This window comes from Rhipicephalus sanguineus, chromosome 3, assembly GCF_013339695.2.
Source record: "Rhipicephalus sanguineus isolate Rsan-2018 chromosome 3, BIME_Rsan_1.4, whole genome shotgun sequence".
NCBI lineage: Eukaryota > Metazoa > Arthropoda > Arachnida > Ixodida > Ixodidae > Rhipicephalus > Rhipicephalus sanguineus.
The window spans coordinates 180,353,256-180,377,932 of record NC_051178.1 but is presented as its reverse complement, the minus strand read 5'-3'; the positions used below and the strand labels follow the sequence as shown (position 1 = coordinate 180,377,932).

At 42.1% G+C, this 24,677-nt stretch overlaps 2 protein-coding genes across 2 annotated transcripts; both read left to right on the top strand.

The window, feature by feature from the left end:
- The first annotated feature begins 1,577 nt into the window (after positions 1 to 1,577).
- LOC119387764 (inositol polyphosphate 1-phosphatase-like) lies at positions 1,578 to 20,938 on the top strand. Its single transcript, XM_037655273.2, is given in 9 exon segments — positions 1,578 to 1,908; positions 8,710 to 8,809; positions 10,143 to 10,327; positions 10,329 to 10,361; positions 13,090 to 13,351; positions 14,063 to 14,109; positions 14,111 to 14,238; positions 15,775 to 16,092; positions 16,094 to 20,938. Coding segments are annotated over 8 exon segments (1,212 nt in total). The 5' UTR covers positions 1,578 to 1,908; positions 8,710 to 8,784; the 3' UTR covers positions 16,308 to 20,938.
- On the top strand, positions 2,276 to 5,233 carry LOC119387763 (uncharacterized). Its single transcript, XM_037655272.2, has one exon. It carries the CDS (start codon positions 2,394 to 2,396, stop codon positions 4,230 to 4,232), a length of 1,839 nt encoding a protein of 612 aa, XP_037511200.1. The 5' UTR covers positions 2,276 to 2,393; the 3' UTR covers positions 4,233 to 5,233.
- Positions 20,939 to 24,677: the final 3,739 nt, after the last annotated feature.

Below are 24,677 nucleotides of genomic sequence, written 5' to 3'. Positions count from 1 at the left end.
CTTGGTATTGTCGGAGCTAAGCCCAAGTTGTTGCTCGGCATTATAAGAAACGCTCTGCAGAAAGAAAGAACAAAAGCGGCGTGACAGAAGAAAATATCTTTTGTCTGTGGTTCTTTACAAAATGAACAGAGGATAGTTGTTGAGAAGTAGTAGGGTACGCATTTGGGCTGGTTGGTTCATGATTACGAGTGAAAAACAGCGCTAAAAAGACGGGACAAGAAAGGACACGAGACCACGGGGACATGGTCTCGTGTCCTTTCTTGTCCCGTCTTTTTAGCGCTGTTTTTCACTCGTAGTTGTTGAGAAGTCACAATTATGAAAGTACAATTGTGATGAACTCTGCAGTAGCTTGCTAGTGTCGCATTGCATAGTCGTAAATGACATTTCCTTGTGTACCACGGTAATTTAAGGTGTCAGAAATCATCTGTGCAAATCAAAGATGTTTCATTGCATTTTGGAATTAAAGGGCGTTTAAATCTTGCTACTGTAATAAAAGGAAAATCTTGAAGTATACATGAAACCGGAACATCAAAAGAAAACAGTGTGAATGAGTTGCCGAATTCCTTCAGAAAGATTCGAGTGTGTCCAGAAAGTCGGGCAAAATGAAAGTTCAGATGAGCCATTTGGTGTGAGTGCACGTTCAAAATATTTTCTACAGATGTGAGTGCTATGTAGACATTAAATTTTCACAAACAGAAAGAGCATATGTAATAACGACTTCGGACTGCAGAGGATCCAATTTTAGGATAGCAATGATGATTGCCATGAATTCTACAAGAACCATAGGAGTGAAATCAGCTAGAGGGAGAGCAGTTTCTTTAGCTTGCAGTATACTTCACAAATCCTGTTGCCCAGCTTGAATGAATTTTGGGGAAAATTTATGGAAGCGCACATCTCTCACCAAAGACCAGGTCTGCGTAGAATGGTGCATAGGGATAGGAAAATGCTCATGGTGGTTAGCGCAAATGGAACACGGTGTCCATGTTCCGTTTGTGCTTGCACATAGGGATAGTTTGCATAAATTATGCTATCTGAGAACACATGTCTTGTGATGGTTTAAGCACTATTAACTATAGAGAAAAATTAACTTGAGACGTTACTATAAGAACTTGGCTTGACTATTTGAGATATTGTTCTACCTGGAAACAGGTGTCTTCAACCAGCCCAGGTAAAAAGTTGTTTGAGAAACTGGCTTCTATTAAGATAGGCAGGTACTTAATTTGTTCGCTATGAAAAAGGAAAAAAAAATTGCGAAAATTTAAAGTGTTTTTTCTAGTTGAAAAATGCATTCTGCCAGATTTTCGGCTTTTGGGTGTGCCTAGGTGTGCCTCACTGCGTTTCTTTCTTCAATGAGCGCAAGTGAATACCAGTAGACAGAAATTGGAAATTGTTTCACAGCATAACACTGGTAGTACTGTATTGTTTTCGATAGAATTAAGCGGAATGCAGGCTCGTGCGCTTAGATTTAGGAGCACTTTAAAGCACCCCAGGGGGTCGAAATTTCCAGAGCCTTCCACTACGGCGTCTCTCATAATCATAGTGCGGTTTTGGGACCCCAACAATGATTATTATTAATACTCGCTTGCTTCGAAACACCCGCCATAGCTGTTCACCCCGGATTTGGAGTTGGATAGCCCCACCCCCCTTTGCGTACGTTTCCCGCATCCACGCTTGAAGTTGTGGTTGCGCTATTGGTTCGAAGTGGGTCGCGGGGACCTATTTACAGTATGCGTATGTTCCAATAGTAAACTGGGAAAATTACGATAGCTCGCGCGATAAAAGCGGTATCCGGTTGTTTCGGTTTGCGACGCCATTCGAGCGGGTTTCGGGCAACCTCTACGGGAAGCCGAACGAAGGGGCATCTGTCATCTAATTAGGCGCACTTCTGCCTACTTGGCGATGCTGCAGGTAAGCGAACGCGCTTATGTATGCCAAGCTGCGATTCCTCGTTCGAAATTGACCCATATTCTGGTTTTAATAGATTGCTAGTTGTGTATTTAATGGGCGCGGACTCTCGTAGCGTTGGCAGTACGTTGGTACGTTCACCGCACCCATCGTTCATCGAGTTAGACTCGAACTGCGCTAGTTTGCGCCGCGAAAAACTCGAGCTCGCGATGGATTTTTGTTCGGTTGTTTTTTTATGCCTATTCGAACATTTGTTTTCACTATTCAAAGGTGGTGCTGTCAAACGAAAGCACTAAACCTACGAAACTTTCGCTTGTCCATCGTTGGCTCCGATGACCATGTTGTTACAAAATTTACAACACGAAGCAATGGCCATGCTAGCCATGCCGAGTTAGGCATTTGTGCCTTTAGTATTTAGGGGACGCTTAGCCGAGGGTCATCTCTTACGACGATTATATCGGTGTCCACAACCGTGCTTGCCTAGCAAGATGGAGGACTTCGAACGGTTTCGGCAGCCGTGGGAGCCGAACGAGCATTGGGCCATGCGTCGTGAGTTCATCCGGCGGCACTGGAGCAGATTTCCAGAGAACCGACTACTCTGTTTGGCTCAGACGTTCGTGAACATGGAACTGCTCGGATGTGCCTACCCGGCCCGTGTAGCAGAACTTGTGCGCGAGTTGGCGAAAGATGTGCCCAGATCGGAGCGCGCCAAGGCTCCCGCAGTTGCGCCCGTCGCTTTCGTGAAAGCCAGCGAACCGTCGTCGGAAGAGGCTTCATCGAAAGCTACTGCAAAATCGTACACAGCTGTTCCAGTCAGGCAGCAGTTTGTGGGCGGGTTTGCGAACAGAGCTGGCCTCGGATGCCAACCACGCGAACCGGCTAGCAGCGACGATTCCGTCGATCCAAGTAGCGCTGTGCCTACGAGGCAACAGTTTGTCGGCGGCTTTGCGAACAGGGCTGGGCTTGGGTTCGAGACGTGTAAGCGGTCGGCAGACGGTAGCGATCGTCTCGACTCTGCGAGCGTCGCGAAGGTTAAACGCAGGAAAACCGGCAAGCGGTCGGTGGAGCGTTCCCTTACGCCTACCGAAGAGCCTCCGCCTCCAGTCGATTGCAAAGATTCCACGAGGCTCCCGAAATTTCAGGCCGTCGCGAAGATGATCAGAGACAACGTTATCGACGGGCCCAACACGCTGGACAAGTTGCAGCAGGTATTCTCCAAGTGCGGCCTCACCCTGGACGTACAGTTCGAGCAGAAACAGGAAGCAGTAATCATGTTTGAGTGTGTCGTGTGCTCGGACGGCGAAACACTGGGAAGGGCAACAGCCTCGAAGAAAAAGGAGTCGAAGCGGCTCGCTTTTCAGGAAATCTGGGACAGTTTTTCCCGCGTTGTGGAGGTCCCTAAACCGCCCCCACGCGTGCCAGCACCGTCTCGCAAGTTAGTACAGAAACCTGGCAACCGCCGTAACGCCATAAAACCACCAGCTTACCCAGTGGGAGGGTGCATTCAGCAGAAATTGGCAGACGACGATCGCGAGCTAGATTTAGAAACACTGGTTGTTGTTCAACCCATGAATCCTCCCTGCGATGCTATGTCAACCTTGATCAGGACGGCACACACAAACAGGCTCAGAGGCAGATTTGATGTTGAATCTACGGATTCTGGATACACGTGCACGTTTGTGCTCGGGCACTGCGAAATCAGGAACGGTGCAGGCGAGACGACTCAGGAGGCGAAGCTCAAAGCAGCGTCTGCATCCCTAGCATACCTTCAGAGCGTTGCTCCTACGCTGCTATTGAAGCGGCGCGTAGATGGCTGTGGTCCCGAGCTGACGAAGAACACCTTCGGTGTCTCCGACGAGAGCAATGGCCCGGAACAAATAACCTCGGAAAACATTGGACACAAGCTGCTCAAGATGATGGGTTGGAGTGGCGGTGGGATAGGAAAGGAAGGGCTCGGCATAGTGGAGCCCGTTATGCTTAAGGAAACGTGTGGCCGAAATGGCCTGGGATTCGGCAGCCCTGGCCGCATGGATTGCAACTTCAAGACGAAAGTTCATCAGGTGCTCAAGGAGTTTGCGGAAACGGTGGTGATGCAGGACCTTGTGTTTTCTCCAGAGTTTGACAACGAGGAAAGAAAGTTCATGCATTCGGTGGCACGCACGTACGGCCTTAAAAGTGTTAGTGTGGAAGGACCGTCGGGCAGGTTTCTCACGGTGCGCCACAAGCTGTCTGTGCGGCAACTTGTGGATATGATCATTGCTTCTGGACCGACTGAAAAGTACGACGTCATCTTGCCTGGACAACAAGATTCCGACGAAGAGAGTTGACAGAAGTCAGTGAAGCTGACGATGCTTCGTGGTTCTTCATTGTATGTAGCAGTGAGAGGAGAATTCAGTTCCAGCACTGATAATGGACAAAAATTGTGCTACGACAAATGAAGTGAAATTTCAATAATTACGTGAATAAAATTCACCTAATGTAAAGACTCCTTTGATGAAGTTATGAGGAGAAAGAGGAAGTGTAGATGCTGCGTCTAACACATGAAAATCATTACCGCGGATAATGTAGCTTACAGAAACCATCAAATTTACTACCCTTGCTATTCTCATGTGTCACTATGAAAATGCAGTGTGAATGCTGCATTTACTCTGTAAAATGCACATACATTTCTGACAAAATTGCATCGAAGCATGAAGCTTGCGGTTACATTGTCAAATGGTTTTTAGAAGTAGCTAGGAGCTGTGACACTTCTCATGTGTCTCACTAGAAATATTCAAAAATTACATTCCTTTCAACCCTTCTTGTATTTTTCCCGAATGGCAATAAGTGCCAGGATTGTGCGAATGTTCAAAGTTCCAGACACGAATAGAAAAGCTTGCTTTTTAGTTAGGCACTTCACTGGACAAAATTGTCTAGTATTCATTTTTTTAATATGAGGAATAGCGCTCTTGGTGCAAGTCACCTGCATCAAATGATTCTGCTGTAAAAATAGCTACGGTTGTTGCAGGACGACACCAGTTCTTGAGCAAATGTGCAGGGTATACAGCTTCTACTCTAGAATTTCCAATAATTCATTAAAAATTCCTCTCTTATGGAGCTGTATATTGCTGCTGAGTTGTCTAAATTTATGCAAAGCAACTTGTATGGTTGCCTCACCCTGCTTATATTTCTTGTGCGAGCATGTGTTGTAGCATTGCTATCACCACCCTGAATAGACACAACATTATTTGTATGCACAAATCTAGGGGGAGGTCTGTCCTGATGCATGCCCTCCCCCACCCCATGCATGCATGTAGAACCAGCGTATGGCATGTGACAAATTCGTTAAGTCCTCCTTCTCATCCGTGACTGTGTTGTTAAAATTCTCGCTGGGATTCAAATAAATTTATTATGATTAGTGTTATTTGTTGTTACTCTTGTTAATCATAAATGCTGATGCAATATTCATCATACATCACCTTCTCAAAGTCAGAACACTCCTCTTGAAAAAGAACCTGTATCCACGTGTGATGTGCACCTGGTGTTAAGCTGTTTCCCTAACTTGTTTTGTTACTGCAGTTGCCACAGTGCTCTAGCTAGATTGCAGAAAGCTGGTCACCTACAAGTACTCTTATGCGTTAATTAAAATGGACATTTTGCATATCTTAAATAAACTGCTTTTTATCTTAAGTGAATTGCATGAAAGAAAGGGGAATTCTGAGGCCCTGTTTCTTTGTTTGACGTAACCTGCTGGTTTTCATTAAAGTTAATTGCAGACATATGTAGTATTTCACTACATATGTAGCATTTCACTTCTTATAATTACAAAAAAATATTTTAAGGTGGTTTTCTTGAATATTCATTTGGAAAGTTGTACTATTCGAGCACCTCTAGTGAATAGAGCAGTCAAATGGGGCAATATAGTGGGCTGAATTCACAAATGTTTTTATAAATGCATAAGTACTCTTATTATTGCTATTGCATTGCTGCCTTTGCTGATAATTAGTCCTGTGTTAGAAATGGCTGCTAATTTACTGTTGAAAAAAATTTGAAGCATTGGAGCTTTTTGCAAACATGGGCCATCTTTGGTGGGAGTGTCATATGATGCCAGGTAGGCCTTTTCTGACAAGTCACAAATGCCCTTGGCACTTTTTCTGTGTGCCATAGAGCAGTTGCATTCTAAGTTTATTACGCAGTGAAAAACATTTGTTTGAAACTCTAGAATGTATGTTTCACCACCTCACTTTAGAGGATTTGGCATGTGAATTGAACAAAGTCAGCAAAATGTTTCTTAACCAAAATTTCTATTGTAATCTATTTACACAGCTTTCACTTCTGTAGAGTTTGGACTGCTTTCGCTTTAAAGTTTCAATGGCTATTGCACATTTTTCTCTCACAATCACAACATTTAGTACCTTCTTCTACAATTGGATGAATTAATATCTCTGGCAAGCTGTTTGAATCGTAGTAGCCACTGTGTTTGATTTGTTCTGGTGTGACTTTTTACCTTACATTTACTTAAAACTACAGATAAGCTGAACTTGCTGTTTGAAGTCAGCATCACAGATGCAGCCGAATAGGTGCATAGTGGCTATTTGAACTGAATTTAAAGGGCTCCTAAACCACCCAGAGGTCAAAATTTAGTTGTGGAGTTGCAGTTATGCACGAGTATACAACGAACACGTAGACATGAAAATTTTTCGAAATGGTGCCGTAATACATGCGCTTGATGATCCAAAAGAGGCCCTTGCTCATTTCGCTCTCTCCTTCTCTATGCCCCATTCATCGGTTCGTCTCTCCTGGCCCTCCTAAGAGCGGCGAGTGCACGCACCTGTGAGCAGACAAAGAGGTTCTTTTTGTGGATGATGAGCTGACGAGAATGTTGACGTCACGACGAACACTGAGGATTGCCCAAAGGCCCAGAGAGGAGAAGGGATCGTTTCTTGGAATTCGTGGGGCGCCCACAGCTCGGAGCGCTGCCACGTATGGCATTATTGATCATGGCGGCATTCTGAAAATTATCGGTGGTGGTTTAGGAGCTCTTTTAGTAATGAGCATTGCGTTCAAAGTTGTGCACATCTACTTGCACATGTGTCCAGCTCATGGTGGCTAACTAAAACAAGACGCATCATATTTGCGTGGGTTTTAAGCTGCACTGCACCTCTTAAAGATGTAAAATACTGGTTGTCTTTACATTGCATCTCTATTATTCCTTGCTTGTATGAGGCTCCCATGTACATGCTTCTCTTGAATAAACCTCCATATGAGTGAATGCTCTCTGATGTACCCTAATTTTTTTCAAAGGAAGTTTTACTGTTTTGCATGTATGAAGATAGCAGTCGTCAGTATCCTACACCTCGTGCTGCAAAGGGGGGTGCTTTGTCCTTCTCTGGCAGATGCTTGGGACTTTGTGCAATCCTCCACCTCTTTCTGTTCCTGTAGAACTAAGGCCAATAGAATTGTTTGGTTTCCTAATTGTAGCAATCTAGCCATTTACAGTCATTGTACAGTTATCAGCTACTGAATGAATTTGTGAGAACAGTACTTTGAAGCCTCGTAAATGAAGCTGAATGGTCCGCTCAGTGTTGAATTGCATCAGCAGTTGATCATTTTGGTATTTAATTGGTTGGCAGAGTCTGCTTGAAATGCTGTTGAAATGATGCTGGGAATGTGATCACACTTAGTACTGCGCTTTCTAAGGTTCAACTTCCTCATGCTACCTCTATGAAGATGAACCCAGAAGCACACTGCCTGCCCACTATGTCGGTGTGGGTGCTTTATCAACAGGCAGCTAGAGGCTTCACAGCTAGTGGAGTGTGCTATTGGCAGCCAGAACTATGACTGCCAAGCCACAGCTATGGTTGAGTAAAGAAAAGCTCAAAGCACATCTATATAGTAGCCACTAGCATCTGCAGAGCTTATCACGGTAGCCTCATGGCAGCCTGATAAATGTTTGCCGTACATTGTAGGCTACGTGCCTGTATATTCCTTTTTGTAAAGGCAATTTGCATATCTGTCCAAGCATTTGAGGTTGGAATTTTTCCTTCTGAATATTTGTGCACCATTTCTTAACTATGGACCATGCACCCGGGTGCGATGATTGTACAGTTGAGTGATGGATTTTTGTTAGAAACTTTAACAAGACAGAAGTTGACAGGAAGACAGAGGCTTGAAGAGATCAGTAGTAATCTAACAGGCAGTGTCACTATAGCCGCTGTTCCATCAAGGTTGCCCATATGAATTTGCACACATCCTCTATATAACAGTGACTGAAGGTTCTCGCTGTTTCCAAAAACTGCAGGGCTTTTCCACGTCTTAGTATTTCCTCTTCGTGGCTGCATTGCTACTCAGGTCTCCCTAGATTTGCTTTTGTGTAAAAAATATCCGTTGGTTAAATTTATTGCAACCCTCAACCACATAAGGGCTTCAAACCAAATCAATTGAGCATTCATCTATCAGGCAGTAAATTAACCACAGTTGCATTCCTTGGATCAGTACTATATTTTTTTTTACGAGCAGGCTAATCAGCACCTAGATAATGTGTCGAACATCATGCTGATACATTATGTGACTTATTAAGCTATCATGGTTACTGTTAGTGTGCAATTGCTAGTCTTGCTGATAGGTTGCATTTCATCATGTGAATACTGCACGTTTACTTTGTAATTGCCTGAATTGGCACAGTTTGAGAGTACTTTGATACATGTTATCTACTGAGAAACTGAGTGTGTGTCCAGTATTTGTGCAGGTGAAACATATGGTTTAACTACTTTCTTGAACTTATAGCTTGTTTTTTTCAGCCCCATCTTCATTTTGCTATTCCAGATGATCTTCACTTGTTGAAATTTAGAAAATAGCCACCGGCTTGTCCCCATCCTAAAACAACTTCGAGCATAAATAATGGCAGCCTCACTTGCATTACAAGGTGAGTATTACGGTAATCATGTTGTATGCACTTAACTACATCACCTTTTATACTCGTTTCTATTTCTTACTTGTTTGAATCAGTGACTAATGCAGGCCTGGATGTCATATCAATCACTCATAGGCGATGGCACTTCTGTAAATAGTACCATGCCATGGCACCTGGTCAGCCTCTGCAGCTTTTAATTTTCTACAAGAAATCTGTTCGTAAAATATGACATATTTATGATCCTCTTTATAGAACTATCGTTGGATTTCGAACGGTAGCAAGTCATATTTGAACTCTAATGAATCTGTTGTGTTATTGTGGCAATTCTGAACATAAATCTTGTATGCATCCGTGATATTAGGCATAAAGAAAAATTGGATATATTGAGTGAGTTACGATGAGTAATCATTAACTCACACTGGAAGGAAGAGTTTGATCTTTTATGCAATTGAAAGAAAGTCTAATCTTTATATAATGTTGTGAACTCGTGTTTCATTCACAGGTGTGTATTAAGTACGGACATACTTAATATACACAAGCACCAAATCATGTACATAAATAGAATTCGGCCTCTACATTGCCTCATTCTTGATAAGGCAACTATGAAACACCACCCCGCCAGTGCTTCATCAACCTAGCGAAAAGAAACACTTTCATGTTGCTATCTCATAAGAATATGCTTAGGAATCCTCTCTAACTTTTTTTCTGCAATTTCGCTTCGAAGTATTCGAAAAATATTCTAGAAATATTAGAAAAATATTCGATTCGATTCGCACTCACACTTCACTATTCGAATTTGCTTCACACCCAAAATTTTGCTATTCGCACAGCTTTAGTTTATATAAATGTATCGGTATATGCTTGTGTATATAGTATGTGCATATATGTTATGTATATGTATATGTGAGATTTTCTTTTTGTCTGAAAGTGCATGTTGTTTTGAGTAGCACTTTGTTTTAAGTTTATTCCTTAGATGTTCTGTAGTGCTCTGCTGTCAACTGTAAAAGGGGGCAGGACCCCCATCAATCTGCATCTCAGCTTTTAGTCCCGTCTCCTCTTTCTAAGGTGAAGAGAAAATGGAGGCTGTTGATTCATTGATATATAATGTCAGGGTATGTTATGATAAGTTACCAATACCGATATTTAACCTGCCCTTCATTCTTAGCAGTTATAAATATGCGCGTCAGTGCAGGAAAGCAACATCAGATGCAGAGCGCATATAGTTGTCATTTGAGTCCGACTGGAAATTATTGTCTCATTGTGCGTTGTACCAGCTTCAGTGAAAGCAGTGCACTGAAAAAGTTGCAGATATGCTTTGTGTGCCTGTCGGTGCTTCCTTGCACAGAGGAACAGATCGAGTGGTCCTTGCTGCTTGAAGCCCTTGTGTGTGCGGCTGAGAAGGGAGCCCAGCTGGCCAGAGCGTGCCGTGCAGAGGAGCCTCTGTTCCAGCTCCTGGTGGAGGAGAAAGCTGGCCCTGATAGAAACCCCCGGTTCGTACATGATTTCAAGACGTTGGCTGATGTGCTCATTCCAGGAAATGGTACGACATGACCTCTCCTGCCTGGTAAGCGATGCAGTTTTCTTCGCATAAAAGTGATGTTTATATTCAAAGACTAGAGTTCAGTCGGTGCTTTGTGCATGTTATTTTCATATCTCATTCTGTCATTCTTTCACAATTTTTCTTTTCCTTTTCGTGTAATCTGTGTAGTTATTCGGACACAAAAGACCAATTAGGTCCTCTACAAGCCTTATTAAAGAGACACTAAAATGAAACAAGAAATTATGCAGCTTAGACTGATAAATTATTCTTTGAGAACTCCAATGTTAATTTTGCCATCATAGATTCATTATTATAGAGCTCAAAATGAAGGTGAAAGTCTTCGTGGCAACACTTCAGTGCCTGAATATGTCAATGTGATGTCGTAGATTTCAAAACCATTTATCATATACTGGCCATATGGACTCATTAGAGCTTCGTGAAACTTTCTTTGTTAAAGGGGTACTGACATGAAAATTTTCAATTGTCGTTTTCTTCTGTCAAATGAAAGGCCAAGTGCTCAAGAGCCTAGAAAATGTATTGCTAAGCATGAGTTCAGTTCCCACTGTATACTGACGTCACGACATGGTATGAACTTCTCGTCCTGTGCTCGCGCAAGATATCGTGACATTTCCACAACCACTCCGCACCGTGGCTTTGTTGGTGATGCAAAAGCAGCCATTTTGAATGTTTAGGTGATGCACAAGTGGCCATTTTGGAAGTTCCGGCACCTGATGTCATCACAACTAGCTAGACTGCTGCATGAAGTCACCAGAATTAGTATACTGTAACCTGACCTCAAGCTAGTGTTGATGTCAGCAGGTGTGCCTTGGGAAAATTGACTTTAATATCAAAATAAAATCTTATCAGCATTTGCTGAGCTTCACATTTGCCCAGAGCCATCTCTGTACACAGGAGAGTTGTATGGCATGAGTAAACTCGCCTTCGAAAAATGGTGTCAGTACTCCTTTAAGTCTGTGGCTCTGTTAGAACAGAATGTAACTTAGAATAACAGAGAGCGGAGCTAGTTGGTAAGTATTCATTCTAAAAAGACAGGGCGTGCAAACACGGACACAAAATGTTAATTTGTGTTAGTCGGTGTTTGTGGTTTCGTGACTTCTTTCTTGTGTCCGTGTTTGTACGCCCTGTCTTTTCGGACAGAATGTAATTCATTTTTAACAGACAAAGGATTTCGAAGGCTGTAGCAGACACTGTCAAAATCTGATGTCATGGTGAGCTGGTGCGTAAACCTCAAGGCAGTGTCACCACCTGTATTTGCTTTTTGTGTATTTTCTCGTTTACCAAAAGTCATTTTATTATTATTATTATTATTATTTACAAATACTGCTGTCTCAGTTATTGAGACAAAGCAGGAGTGGATACAGATGTTCAACACAATGAAAAAAATACAATTTAACAAAATACGTGATTTTGCAACTCTTTTTCAAATTCCTGTGCATCGAGTCTGCGCAGAGACCCATCAAGCTTATTCCATAGATGGCAAGAATAGTACTTTTGGTATTGTGGAAGGGCAATTTACTAACATGAAAAAAATCACTCAATATCTTTTCTACACTCACAGCTGAAAACTTATCCCAAAGGCAGGCCATAGGATTTGCACAATGTTCAACACAATGAAATGTTCAACACAATGAAAAAAATACAATTTAACAAAATACGTGATTTTGCAACTCTTTTTCAAATTCCTGTGCATCGAGTCTGCGCAGAGACCCATCAAGCTTATTCCATAGATGGCAAGAATAGTACTTTTGGTATTGTGGAAGGGCAATTTACTAACATGAAAAAAATCACTCAATATCTTTTCTACACTCACAGCTGAAAACTTATCCCAAAGGCAGGCCATAGGATTTGCACACTTGCAAAAAGAAAAGCCAAAAGGAAGAAAAGTTATAAAAATTGCTAAGTTTATGAATGAATAAATGCTGAATGAAGTGAGGCTCATAGAGAAAGGACAATGCTTGATTTTTCATCTGTGAATGTGGCTAAATTGTGCATAAATTAATCTGTGCATTTATCACGCATCATTGTTTTATCATATATGGTAGTTCATGTGTACCTTTTTAGCGCAAAAAACGACATCACAAGAAAGAAGACAGAACACAGTGCTCTGTTCTGTCTTCTTTCATTTTTCACTTACTCGCGCAAACACACAGGGACAAGAAGAGACTTACGAAGACGGGCACCTGTCTTCGTAAGTCTCTTCTTGTCCTTGTGTGTTTGTGCGAGTAAGTGACGAATGAATTTGTTCCAACTAGGCCGAATTGCAGTTTTGCTTCTGTCTTCTTTCTTGTGATGTCGTTTTTTTGCACTAAAAAGCACTATGGATTCTCACCAACTAGCCCGCCAATGCATTCTCCTGTGTACTTGTTTATTATTTTTTTTTATATCGTATGTATGACTGCTGTACACATGCTTAATTTTCGTAAAAGGCTGGTGTTCTTCAAATAAACAATCACTTGGCAGTCAGTGCTTGTTCTTTGGTGTTTGTTTCTTAACATTCTTGTTTTAGTCTACCTGTTTCAACCTCAATTCTAAATATGAACCAACTAGCCCTCATTAAGTAGTTACTAAAGCTGTCGTTTTCACTGTCCTTGCAATTATGTGCAAATGGCTTGTACTGGCACATAGAGATTGTACTGTCACACTTAGAATTTGTTGCCTCGTACCAGTGCCAGCAAGATGCGAGATGCCTCTGAATCTGCAGCGGTCTTCATCAGTCTGTTTTCAACTGCAGCATCCCGAGCTTGGTAAGTCTTTGCGAGGAGAGGAGAGCAACAAGTTCACGAGCAGCCAGGGCGAAACCATATGCGTGGAAGTGCAGCCAACACAGGAGGAAACTGCTCAGCTGCTGGAGCGTGTGCTTGATGGGAACACGGCAGCAGCGAGAAAGTTGGCCCAGATTGTTCACTCAAACCCCGAAGTTTGTGAGGACACAGAGCTGAGTACTTGCCCCGTGGCATGTGTTTCCTCTCTTGGAATCTGGATAGACCCTATCGGTGAGTCTACTTTTGCTACTGTAGCATGCTGGGTACTATTGGAAAGGCTGATAAAGGAAAAGAGTGGATGGTACTGTACAAGCATCCACTGACATCATCTTTAATATATCACATAGGGCTGGCAACACGACCGGCCAGAAAAAAAGGCATAGGGCTCACTTTAGCTCGCCGTTGTGGGATTATGCCCTTCCCTCTTTCAAAAAAAGAACCACATAAAATATAATGTCTAGGTAGAAACTTCATTGGGTGCTCTGGGCATGTGTTACACAACATTTTCAATACAACTTATGTTTAATAGAATGTTGCATAATTAAGTGTTGCTAATTACCTTTCTAACCAGTCTTCAGGAAGCTGAGTAACTCTGGACAGCTCCAAACAATACACCATCGGTCTCATTTGCTGAAGCTGAACTACTGCTGTTTATTTAGAGTTCGGTTAAGATTGTATAAATCAGTAAGTAAAACCCCATAAGCACACATACAGAATGATATGACCAGACATTCAATACATGAGCTCTCAGTTAAATGGAAGCATCTGTTACTTTACCTTTTAACAATCAATAATTCTTTGCTACATTGCGGGACAAAGAGCAACGGAAGTGCCAATGTTCGTGTGTTGTCTGAAACTGTAAAAACGACCTAACTACCTGTCTAATGTGACTGTTACAACTTTTGCAAAAGCTTCTCTGGATTTTGTTTTGTTTTCTTTTAGATTCTACATCTGAGTACATTGCTGGCAAGTGGGGTGACGAAGATGAAGGGAGCAGGCATCGTTAGCTCAGGTCTTCAGTGTGTCTCAGTGCTAATTGGCGTTTATGATCGTGGCACTGGCCTACCAGTTGCTGGTGTCGTGAATCAACCCTTCCATCACCTGGATGACCATAACAGGTGGGCAAGTCTGTGTATCTGCACCACTTCCAATCATAAGTGACCTTGTCGTAGTCTTTAAGCAGTGGCACAATATGAATGCTGACATTGACACTGCAAATGAAGTCTAACGAGCCAGTCCAGTGAAACTGTGGAAACTGAATAGCTCTCCTTTGTTGTTACATGCAGCTGTGTCCAAATACTTTATTGCGTTTGCATTTTTCTCGACTGAAATTCTAAAGATGATTCACAGCCACACGTTGGTCCTTAGCATAATATATGTTAATGACTCACAACATTGGTTGTTGGGATTCGTAAGCAAGCTCTTTAATGCTTGGAAGTGTGCCCACTTAAGAAAAGCCATGATTAGGTGGAAATAAGCATGATCACACTTGGTGGTTTCGATCAGCAATCAGTGTGATGATTAAGGATTTTTTATGCACATACTGTGCATCCAAATATGATGGACATGTCACGCTAGGACCAGTTACTGTGCGTAAGTGAAGAAGGATAGCTGTGATAACAACATGCAAAATGGAAAAGAGTATGACAAAATCAGTAAGTGAAGTCATTACAGCACTACCTTGCCCTGTGCTTGATCGCACCATTTCTGTTACATGTCTGGTACATGGAGGCTTAGGACCATGGGGTGCATTGCCCTCTTCTATTATAATACTTAAAGTTTGGAGGAATATACTTCTATATAGGCCCCAGCGTGACAAGTCCGGTTGCAATACACATGGGCTTTGAAAACAATGAAAAAGTGACAAATACGTATATTTTCCAGCCGTTAGTTATATCTTCAAGTTTCTGAGGAAAAGCAACATTTTTTGCAATTTGGGAATCAGCTTTCAATGAAGATAAAGAGTGCACAAATAATTGTTTTAATGAGGCTTATAAGCACTCTAGTAGCACATGGTGTCTGCTGCTTGATTTTATGTAAAAAATAATCAGTGTTTACAAAAAGTTGAATGCACTATACTTAACTGTCAAGTAATTTAAGTATATTATGTTCTAAAGCTAAATCTCAAGGGGGGACACTTGCAAGGGGTGTCCCCCCACCACGAGCACAAGGGGGGTCAGGACTCCCCTGACACCCCATGATTTACGCCAATGCTCATGATGTCTAGTGCTTGATTTTGTATACAGTTAATTTGACTGTAGGATTTAAAAGGTTAATGGCTACAGGGACTCACGGCAATCATCCTTCGGCATCTTTCAAATATGGCACTGTGAAGGCGTATATAAAGCTAGTCAATAAATTTTATAAAATATATGTTTCAAAAGTAGTTCTCGCTAAGGAAAAATTCTTTAAAAGCAAAGTAATGAGCGCCGTTTGAATGGAACCGGTGCTCTTTTAATTCTTCAGGGAGTCCTAACCTAAAGATAACCCAACATGAGCTCTTTCATGCCATGTCTCTGCCATCGTCTTTTTGGCTTACATCTTTTAATAAATATAAGTGAGTGGATTTATTACATTGTCTCTGTGTTATTTCCTTCATTTAAAAAGGCAGCGAAGGCTGTGGTAATCATTTCCTACTTTTGTCTGGCACATAGGCCTGTAGGACGTTGCTACTGGGGTCTGGCTCTGGGTGCACAACAGTGGCACAGCCGACAATTCTGTGAGGATGAAGACCCTGATCCGCTGCGGAGGCGTCACCATCCCCGTGTCCTGCTCAGTGCCAGTGAGAGCAGTGCCGTTGTTCAAGCCCTGGAAGCTGCTGGCTGCGAAGTGCACTTCGCTGCAGGTGCCGGATACAAGCTGCTGTGTGTGGCCCTGCTGCGTGCCGATGCGTACCTTGTCACACAAGGCACAACTTTCCGCTGGGACACGTGTGCGCCGCATGCCCTGCTGTTGGCTCGAAACATGGGCCTCTTTGCAGCTGTCGAAGAGGCTGGCGTTCCGTGGTGCGTGCCTGCACCCTGTCAGTTATGCTGATCCCGATGATGAGCTCTGTGACAAGGTGTCCGGGGCTGCCCTATGGCGCAACAGCCGGTGTCTCTTTGCCTGCCGCAACTCTTTCAACTCGAGGCTCGTTTTCGATGCACTCAGAGCGTCTTCCGTTAAGGCTACGAGCGGGGTGTCGTGAATGACCACTGCATTGCCCACCATGGTCGGCATCGGATGTAGATGTGAAAAAATTTTTTTTCATTACTTGTGGCCAAACATGGAGAAGCGTTGCCAAAGTGTGCAACATTTACCTTAATATGCTACCTGGACAATGCAGCATTTACGGCAATGACAAGGCAGGAAGGTACAAAACAAAGACATTTTGGCAAAGTGCAGCTAGTGGGCATGCGAGTCAGATGATATGGAGCTGCAAAAGCTGCTAATGAATGAAGCAGGTGTCATCATTGTCTAGTTAATCTGAAAAGCATCATTTTGCTATCTACGACTTCTGCCTAATAGTATCTCTCAGCAGATAGTCCTGAATGGCTACAGCAAGTTAACTTATGTAACACTGGCAAATTTGAGTTGCTTGTGTAGATGCAGCTTGCTAAGAGCAGCACAACATGCAAGTGCAGAGGTGTTTGGAGCTTTTTGAATCCCCAATTTTTCTTTCACTACTCAGCTAAGCAGTTGGAAGTGGAGAAAGGTTGAATGCAATATAGGCTGCAATGTTCAGTTTCAAGGTGCATGCACTTGCTCCTAAAGATTTTTTTTAAAACTTGTTTTGCACAGTTCCTAACATTTTTCTTCACCCAATGCATTTAACACCAATGTTGGTGTGCAGTTCTTCGCTATTATATATCTCATTCTTGCTGAGCAGCCGTGCAGTGTCAGAAGCAGGGTTAATGAAAAGAACAGGTCAGTAACTGCATTCAGCAATGAGTTCAGGTATGTTGATTAAATAAGAACACATAATTACAGGTATTTTGAACACACTGCTTCACTGCCCCCATTAGCTTGTCTGGTTTGGCTTACTCTTATCAGGTTTTCTTGTGCTCTAAATTTTTCCTGCATTAACTTTGCATATGCATTCAGCTTAATATTCAAGCAGCATGAGTTTAGTTTACATAATGTTAGGTTGTGATGCTGGTGTTGCAGAAAAAAAATTGTTTATTGTACAATCAGTTTTATAACTATGTTTTGCAACATGTTTTCATGTCCTCTTCAAGCATGGAGGAAGATGTAGTACTTGTCACTTTCTGGTGACTGCTGTGGCATTCTGCTGCTTAGTTCTAGGTCGTTGGTTTGATTACTATCCACGGTGACTTCAAGTCAACGAGGGCAAAATGCAGGGACGCAGCACCCTCTCGTACTTGGATTTGTGTGCATGTTAAGTGACCTCTAGTGGCCAAAATTTATCGGGAGCCTTCCAGCTTCTATGTCCCTCATAAGCCCAGCGTGAACTTTTGGGAGGCTAAACTCCACAGCTGAAAAATTTTTACACGCTTATCATTAATCTCATCTGAAACATTGTGCAGTCCTTGCATCAAGAAGTGTTTACTTGTCATGGCTCTCTTGAAAGACCCTACCTGGTGAAGGAGGGAGAAAAAGGGCCGTTAAACTCGTAAACATTAGGAGAACAATGAAATCGGACAAGCCCCATTTACATTTACAGTTCACTACATATACAGCTATGTGTTGACATTAGCAGTGGTAGACCATTCCATGTACAATAAAAAAAACCGCAATTTTACAGCTGCTTAAGAGAAACTACGAAAGCAGTCGAATGCTTTCTATTTAGCGTCACTGGGTACTTTGCTCTATTAACGGGTGTGCATAGGCACTTTCATTGTATAGAAAGTGCAGCATAACACAAAATCTGTAAGTATCACAGTGCAAAACTCGCACAAACCATCCACATGTAGAACCAGTTATTGTGTTCTATAATATTCACTCACATCAGCATTCTCACTTGAAGGTTTCTTTTTTTCTTAACAAAAAAACATCTTGATAGATTTGGAGCGACTGACTATTCCTTCATAACTCTTGTCTACGTGTTTCTCTTAGAATAGGCCTCATTTTGCACCCGAACTGTGGCTCTGACAGTGTCAGTAGGACATCACAGACATTTAGGTATATTGGTATTTGTGGGTTTAAGGAAGTGAGTCCTCACAAGATACCACATTGCGTCTGATATCTCCTAAGTTTCCCTTGCTTTTGAATGCAATGTTATTGATAAGCAGTAGCCAGTTGATTTAAGCAGTTGTCCTGTGTAAGCTGTCAGTCGACGATGCTGTGGAAAACTGGTACAATACTGTGAAAGTTGTATCACAGTCTTTTAAATTTTCACTTAATTTTTTAATTACTGAGGTTCCACTTATGGTAACAATCCTAATAGCAATACCAGAAGTCTTATGTACCAGTTTAACCGGGCACAGTATTTCAGATGTTACTCTTAATTTTTTCGTTCAAGGGTTAGAGTAGGACAAAGAATATCAAGAATGAACATAGCCCTGGAATAATGCGGCCATCGACGCTCGCTTCCAAAAAAAATTGAAATCAGTTTGGCTTTGTGTTGAAGGCGACAATAGAAAAACTTTTTTTCTCACGACTCGACGGCATGACAGGAATTGTCCAACTACACTTTAGAATTTCATTGATGCTTCTAACTCGACAAAATGTGTGTTCTCAGGGGATCTCCGTGAATTAAGGCTGAGGAATTAAGGCTGAGGCTTCCCAATAGACCCTTTTCATAATCCGCAAGTGTTCTTCCCTGCGCTGCATATTTGCCCAACTAGTGTAGGCACCTGTCATACTTCAAGTGGAGAGTGGAGACGAGGTCCCATTTTCACGTTCTAGGGATTGTCTATTATGCATGTTTATACTAAGAGAGCCAAGTCTACATTTTCCGTGTTATAGCGCAATCAAACTGTGCTTGAACACGCTATTTGCAGTAAGTGACTAGCCACCATTAGTTGGCCGAACTGCATCACAGGAAAGCTAGCTTTACAATTATGAAAAGGGTCTATTATCATGTGTAAGAGCCTCGTCAGTCATCCTTTTAAGCTGGTAAATAATATGTGTTTAAACCATGTGTTTGATGAGCATTTATGTGGTCATGCAGAGCAATTTCATGAACAATGACTACCACTGTACCCTGTCATAGATGTAAATACCTTGTCGTGGACGTGACGCTGCACAAGATGCTAGCGTGGAGCTTTTGCAGAAGGTACCGTGCATTTTGACACTGCAAGTGTACTTTGTAGACACAATTTGAGTCCCAAATTAGACAGATGGTAGTGTGTGACTACAGTAGACTAACAGGCATTTAACATGAGTCACGATTGTAGCACATGCATGAAACTTTTGTGTGCAAGTTGTTCGCTAGTGTTGTGCTTCCGGTAGTTTTTAGCACGCACACTAGGAATCAACTTGCACATGAGGAACTTGCAGGCATTTCTAGTGTTCCACCAAGCTCACTTTACTAGTGTTCCAAGTTCATTATCATGTTGTGGCTGTTGTACAAATTGTTGGTAGTGGTTTGTGTGTATGTAAATTTTTAAGCAAATGTTGCTGCACAACTGCTTGCTGTCAGAAAGTGCACAATGAGTATAGAAGTCATATCTATTAATGTATATTATGTCCACCGCTCTTTCAAACCTCGCACATAACTTTTCTTGCAAATGCGAATGAACTAGTGGCACAGAAATAAACCTAACCTAGCCAATTTTTATGCGCAACTTTTTCATTAGATTATGTAAGAAAAGCATTCTTAAGTCAAAATTTCTTTAACTGTACTCTTGCTTGGCATAGGACTGTCACACTGGCTAAAGGCCTTTGAACAATACCAACTAGTATCTGAAGAAACATTTTTCAGAATTTGAAGCTCTGGAAAAGGCGAGTTCGCTTATCCCGAAAGATCCTGCTACTATGCTAACACTGAGGTCAATTAGGACATGTTAAATTTTTTTAGACTTTACATTGACCACAACTTTGTAGTTGAAAGTCTTCTAATTTTTCAAAGGAACTTTTGTAACTTCTTCATCACTTTAATAATCTTACAAAATCTTCTGCAGGACCACCTCGTGCAAATACAGTGCACCAATATTTTTAGGGAAACATAATTCAGTTAACTTTTGTCAGTATGTTATAAATAGCCTAACATGTGGTTTCCTTACTGCCCTTTTAACAAAGGGAAACCATCACTTCGGATATTTACAGCAGTACGTTGTAAGCATAGCCGAGCATTTAGTAAAGCCGCTCATGTCAATTTTATAGTCCTTGGCCTCTTGATGCCTCACTAGTACTATTCATACAGCAACCAGCACTATTTGATAATGAATGCTTTTTACAATCTTTTATATTGTGCTTTCTCTTGAAAACATTTTCATACTTGCACGGCACAAAATGCCAACAGAGATGTTATAAACAGTATTAGTGGTCATCGTTCATATGGATGCTCATAGAGGAGTTTACTACTTATGTGGGATTTATTTACATTTTGATGTTATAGTGTACATTTTCTATTTCATGTTTGTGATCACTAGACTGAATACAGTACTAAGTGTGTCGTGCCAATCACATTTGGCTTGATGTATAAAATTTTTTAGAGCTATACAATGAAATATATATACACACTCTCTTATACACCAGTATTGTATGTATAACGCATACATTATCAGATTTATTTACCATGTTCTAGGCTACGTAGTGTGCATTTGTTGAATGTTAACTGTTGTCATTGTGGTGTGCACATTAGTTTGTTTCCAACCTGTTGTTAAGGTTAGTTTGCAAGTTTACACTGTTATAAATCTTTACATATGCTGTTGAGGAATGCGTCGAATATATAAGAATTTGCATAATAGCAGCCACAGTTGTCAATTTGCCAACTTTCATCATCGCAAGGCAGCAGGCTATTAAAGGGGTCATGAAGCACCCCTTGGGCTTCCACAAGCGGAGCGCGAAGTTGCCGTTTCCTCAGGCGCCCTCTTTTCAAACAGAGGCCGGTTCTCACTCTCGTCGGTGGGCGGGGCGTCTGCCCGTTGACCTCGTGGATCTGCCTGTTTACGTTGCAAGAGACATAGCATGCTTATTGGCCGATAGCCGACGTAAATCGAGAGCGGCGTTCGGATCAGATGCGCTTCTTGCCACGGGGTGCCGCCACTTGCCGGCGCCGCACTCCTCAGTACACGGTAGCCGCACTCGCGCACGCGAATCACAGCGGGAGAGCGATCACGTTTCATGACGCGCGCTGACATAACTTCTTTCCCCCGTGCCATCCCTCCCTGTGTAGCTTCCAGTGCGCTCGTCGTCACGAGAAAAGAGAGAAGGCGCTGAGAGCGTGCGCCAGACCCCCATAACTCCGCTCATTCTTGACGGATTCGAGAAATTTTTGCGGCAATCGATTCGGGAGGCAGTAAACTCCGATACTGAGGTCATCAGGTTTATCTACCCACATTCTTCCAAACAAGAAATAACCTGTGACATACGTAGAGGCATATGAGAGTTGGAAGCAATCATCAAATGCTCTGAAGAAGGCACTGTGGATCACTGTGCACTGTCAGCAGAATGTGCAGCGACAGCTATCGAACCATGCTGTCATTGCCGACTGCTGTCTACAATACTCCCGAGTGCGTTTTAAAAATTTCAAAGCTCCAAGCTTCACAACTCGCAAAATGCTTCTTGTCTCTTGATGCCAAACAGCCTTGTCATATGTTCAGCTGTATGCCTGCTTAGTAGAAAAAGTAGCCTGTTCATTTTTTTACAACCCTTATGATATGCAACGATTTTGGAAAACAGTATTGTAGCATAAAAATAATGGCGTGGAACTTATAGCAAGAAGTGTTGAGGAGGTGAAATAGCGCTGTCTACCAAATCCTAATGTTGACGCAGTGCAGGGCGTGGCAATGGGGCTCCATCTGTTGTTCACAATTTGCTTGTGGGAAAAAAAGGCATGCGCAAAGCATGAATGCCTTAGTAGCTCTAGATGTCTGCTTGCTACTATTTCACATCAAGGGAGGCAGTTTTCCTGTGCCTCTTCAATAGCTCTAAATGTATAAATTGAAGTAACTGTGCCAATTACCACGTAAATAAAGGGCCTGACATTCTTCTCACTTTAACTACGAGATCTACGATTGTTTAGCACTTGCACAGCTTCTGCATTCTATTTTTTTGCAATAGTGAATTACCACTTGCAATGATTACCTTGCAGGAGGCATTGACCATGTGACAGCTGTGGCATGCTTTCACAAAATGGGGAGCTATCATGAAATATGGAGCAATACCACAGCTTTTCTCCATTGTTTCCACATAGAAGCAATTGAATCCTTCAGGCTTGACTGCTGACTCGAAGTCACAAGATCTAATCCCGACCGCATTTCGATGGAGGCGGAATGCTGGACTCCGGCTGGTCGAAATTTCCCGAGCCCTCCACTATAGCGTCTCTCATAATCATATCGTCATTTTGGGACATAAAACCCCAACAACTGTTATTATTATCAACACCTTCAGGCACAGATTCCATATATGTGGATGCAACTTATTGCGACAGTTCATTCAACTAGCGGCCAAGAAAACGGAAAATACTTGAACTATGGATGAATTGACTTTTCTTTAATATGACTCCATTTACCTGCACTGTGCTGCGTATGCCTGCAGCCTATCACTTTGGCAAAGGCACTCCAATGTTTGACCGATCAATCCATGCGCTGCGTTCCAGGAGCAATGAAAAAATTTTCCGTTTGCTCGAAATGAACTTAAGCAAAAACAAATTGTGCATGCATTTTGAGTATTAGATTTGATTCTTCTTATGCAAAAATGGAACACAACTGACTTTGGAATAAATCAATCCTTAATTATATTATAATTATTGAAAATTGCACAAAACAGCATATTACGTCATTTTCTTTCTCAAGGTATAATACTGAGTGCCCTGAAAGAACAATGCATAAATTTGACACATTTCACACACTCCTTCATAATTGCGTCTGAAGTGCTATGATGGTAACACGACTAATGTGCCACCTGTAATGTTGTGCTGCAAACGATGCCCAGCAGTGACATGCTGCTTTAGCGCTTTGGTGTGGACGGGACAGCTTCCTCTCCTCAACACTTCTTTATCAGTACAATGTTTTTATTTCCCTTACATGTTGGATATTTGGTTTTTGACATATATATGCCAAAGAACTTTTATGGCCAAGGGAAAATGATATAACAATGCGTTTTGTGGCCACTGTGGTTCTCTTGTTGGCAGCCTATCTTCCCATTAGGCGAATCTGCTGAACATGTCATGTAAAATTTTTTCTGCTTCGAAGAAACTGTCTTATATACTAGCAAATAATTATCTGTGTCTTGGTGTTTGAGAACATTAAAAGCCAGCACATCATTTCTCTGTTTTCCAAGCCTTTTTTTTTCTTTTCTTAAATACAATACAGCATGCACATGTAACAGCATTAAAGAGGTACTGACACCATTTTCTGAAGGTTAGTTTACTCTGCCATACAAATCTCCTGTAAAGAGACCCAGCTCTGAGAAGTCTGAAGCTCAGCAAATGCTGATAAGATATTTTATTTTGATATTAAAAGGCAATTTTTTCCATGGTGCACCTGCAGACATCGACACTAGCTTGACGTTACGCTACAGTGCCGATTCTGGTGACTTCACGCAGCAGTCTGGCCAGTGTGATGACGTCAGGTACCAAAACTTCCAAAATGGCCGCTTGTGCATTGCCAACGGAGCCACGGTGCACAGCGGCTGTGGAAACATTGCAATATCTTGCGCGAGCATGTGACGAAAAGCTCATGCCGTGTTGTGCCGTCAGGGTACCGTAGGAACCGAAGATAGCTTTTAAAAACATACTGTAATTAGTTTTTTAAAGTGCACTCACGCTCAGCAGTACATTTTCTAGGATCTTGAGCGCTTGGCCTTTCATTTGGCACACAAAAACAATGAAGATTTTCATTTCAGTACCCCTTTAATGTAAAGCAAACATATTTTGCTGCGCACTTCGTTGGGCATAACGAGTCTTTTCTAGCTGGTCTGAACAGTTATTATTACCTGTATTAAAATATTACCAGTATAACTTTGTACTTACAACTGATATTCCACCCCTTGTCGCAATACATGTGAAGTTCCCTTACTCACTGCTGCTGGGTGAACAGAGCAGTCCCTGTTTCCCCCATTCTTTTAGTCCACACATGCACTACAATGTTACTACAATGAATTACTACAATGTTTTGCCTTCCTTCCCTATCCAACTTCTGCCGCACTGAAACCAATAGTACATCTTGCTAATGGATATGCATGCATTAATTTTCAACTATTTAACGCTTGTGTACTTTTGCTATGACACTCGTATAAACCATTCTGCTGCTAACCACTTTCTCTTGCGTCATGTTTTTCTTCGCCTGGTGCAAAAAATTTCAATGCTACCTCACCCAGCAAGACGCATTGCAACAGCCGAAAGGGTTTTACACAAAGACTCACATTTATCCAGAAGGAATTTAGCACCGCTGCCAAGCCTCGACATGCTATTGGTTGAGTAAGTCCTTTGCTTGATGTGCAAGACAGA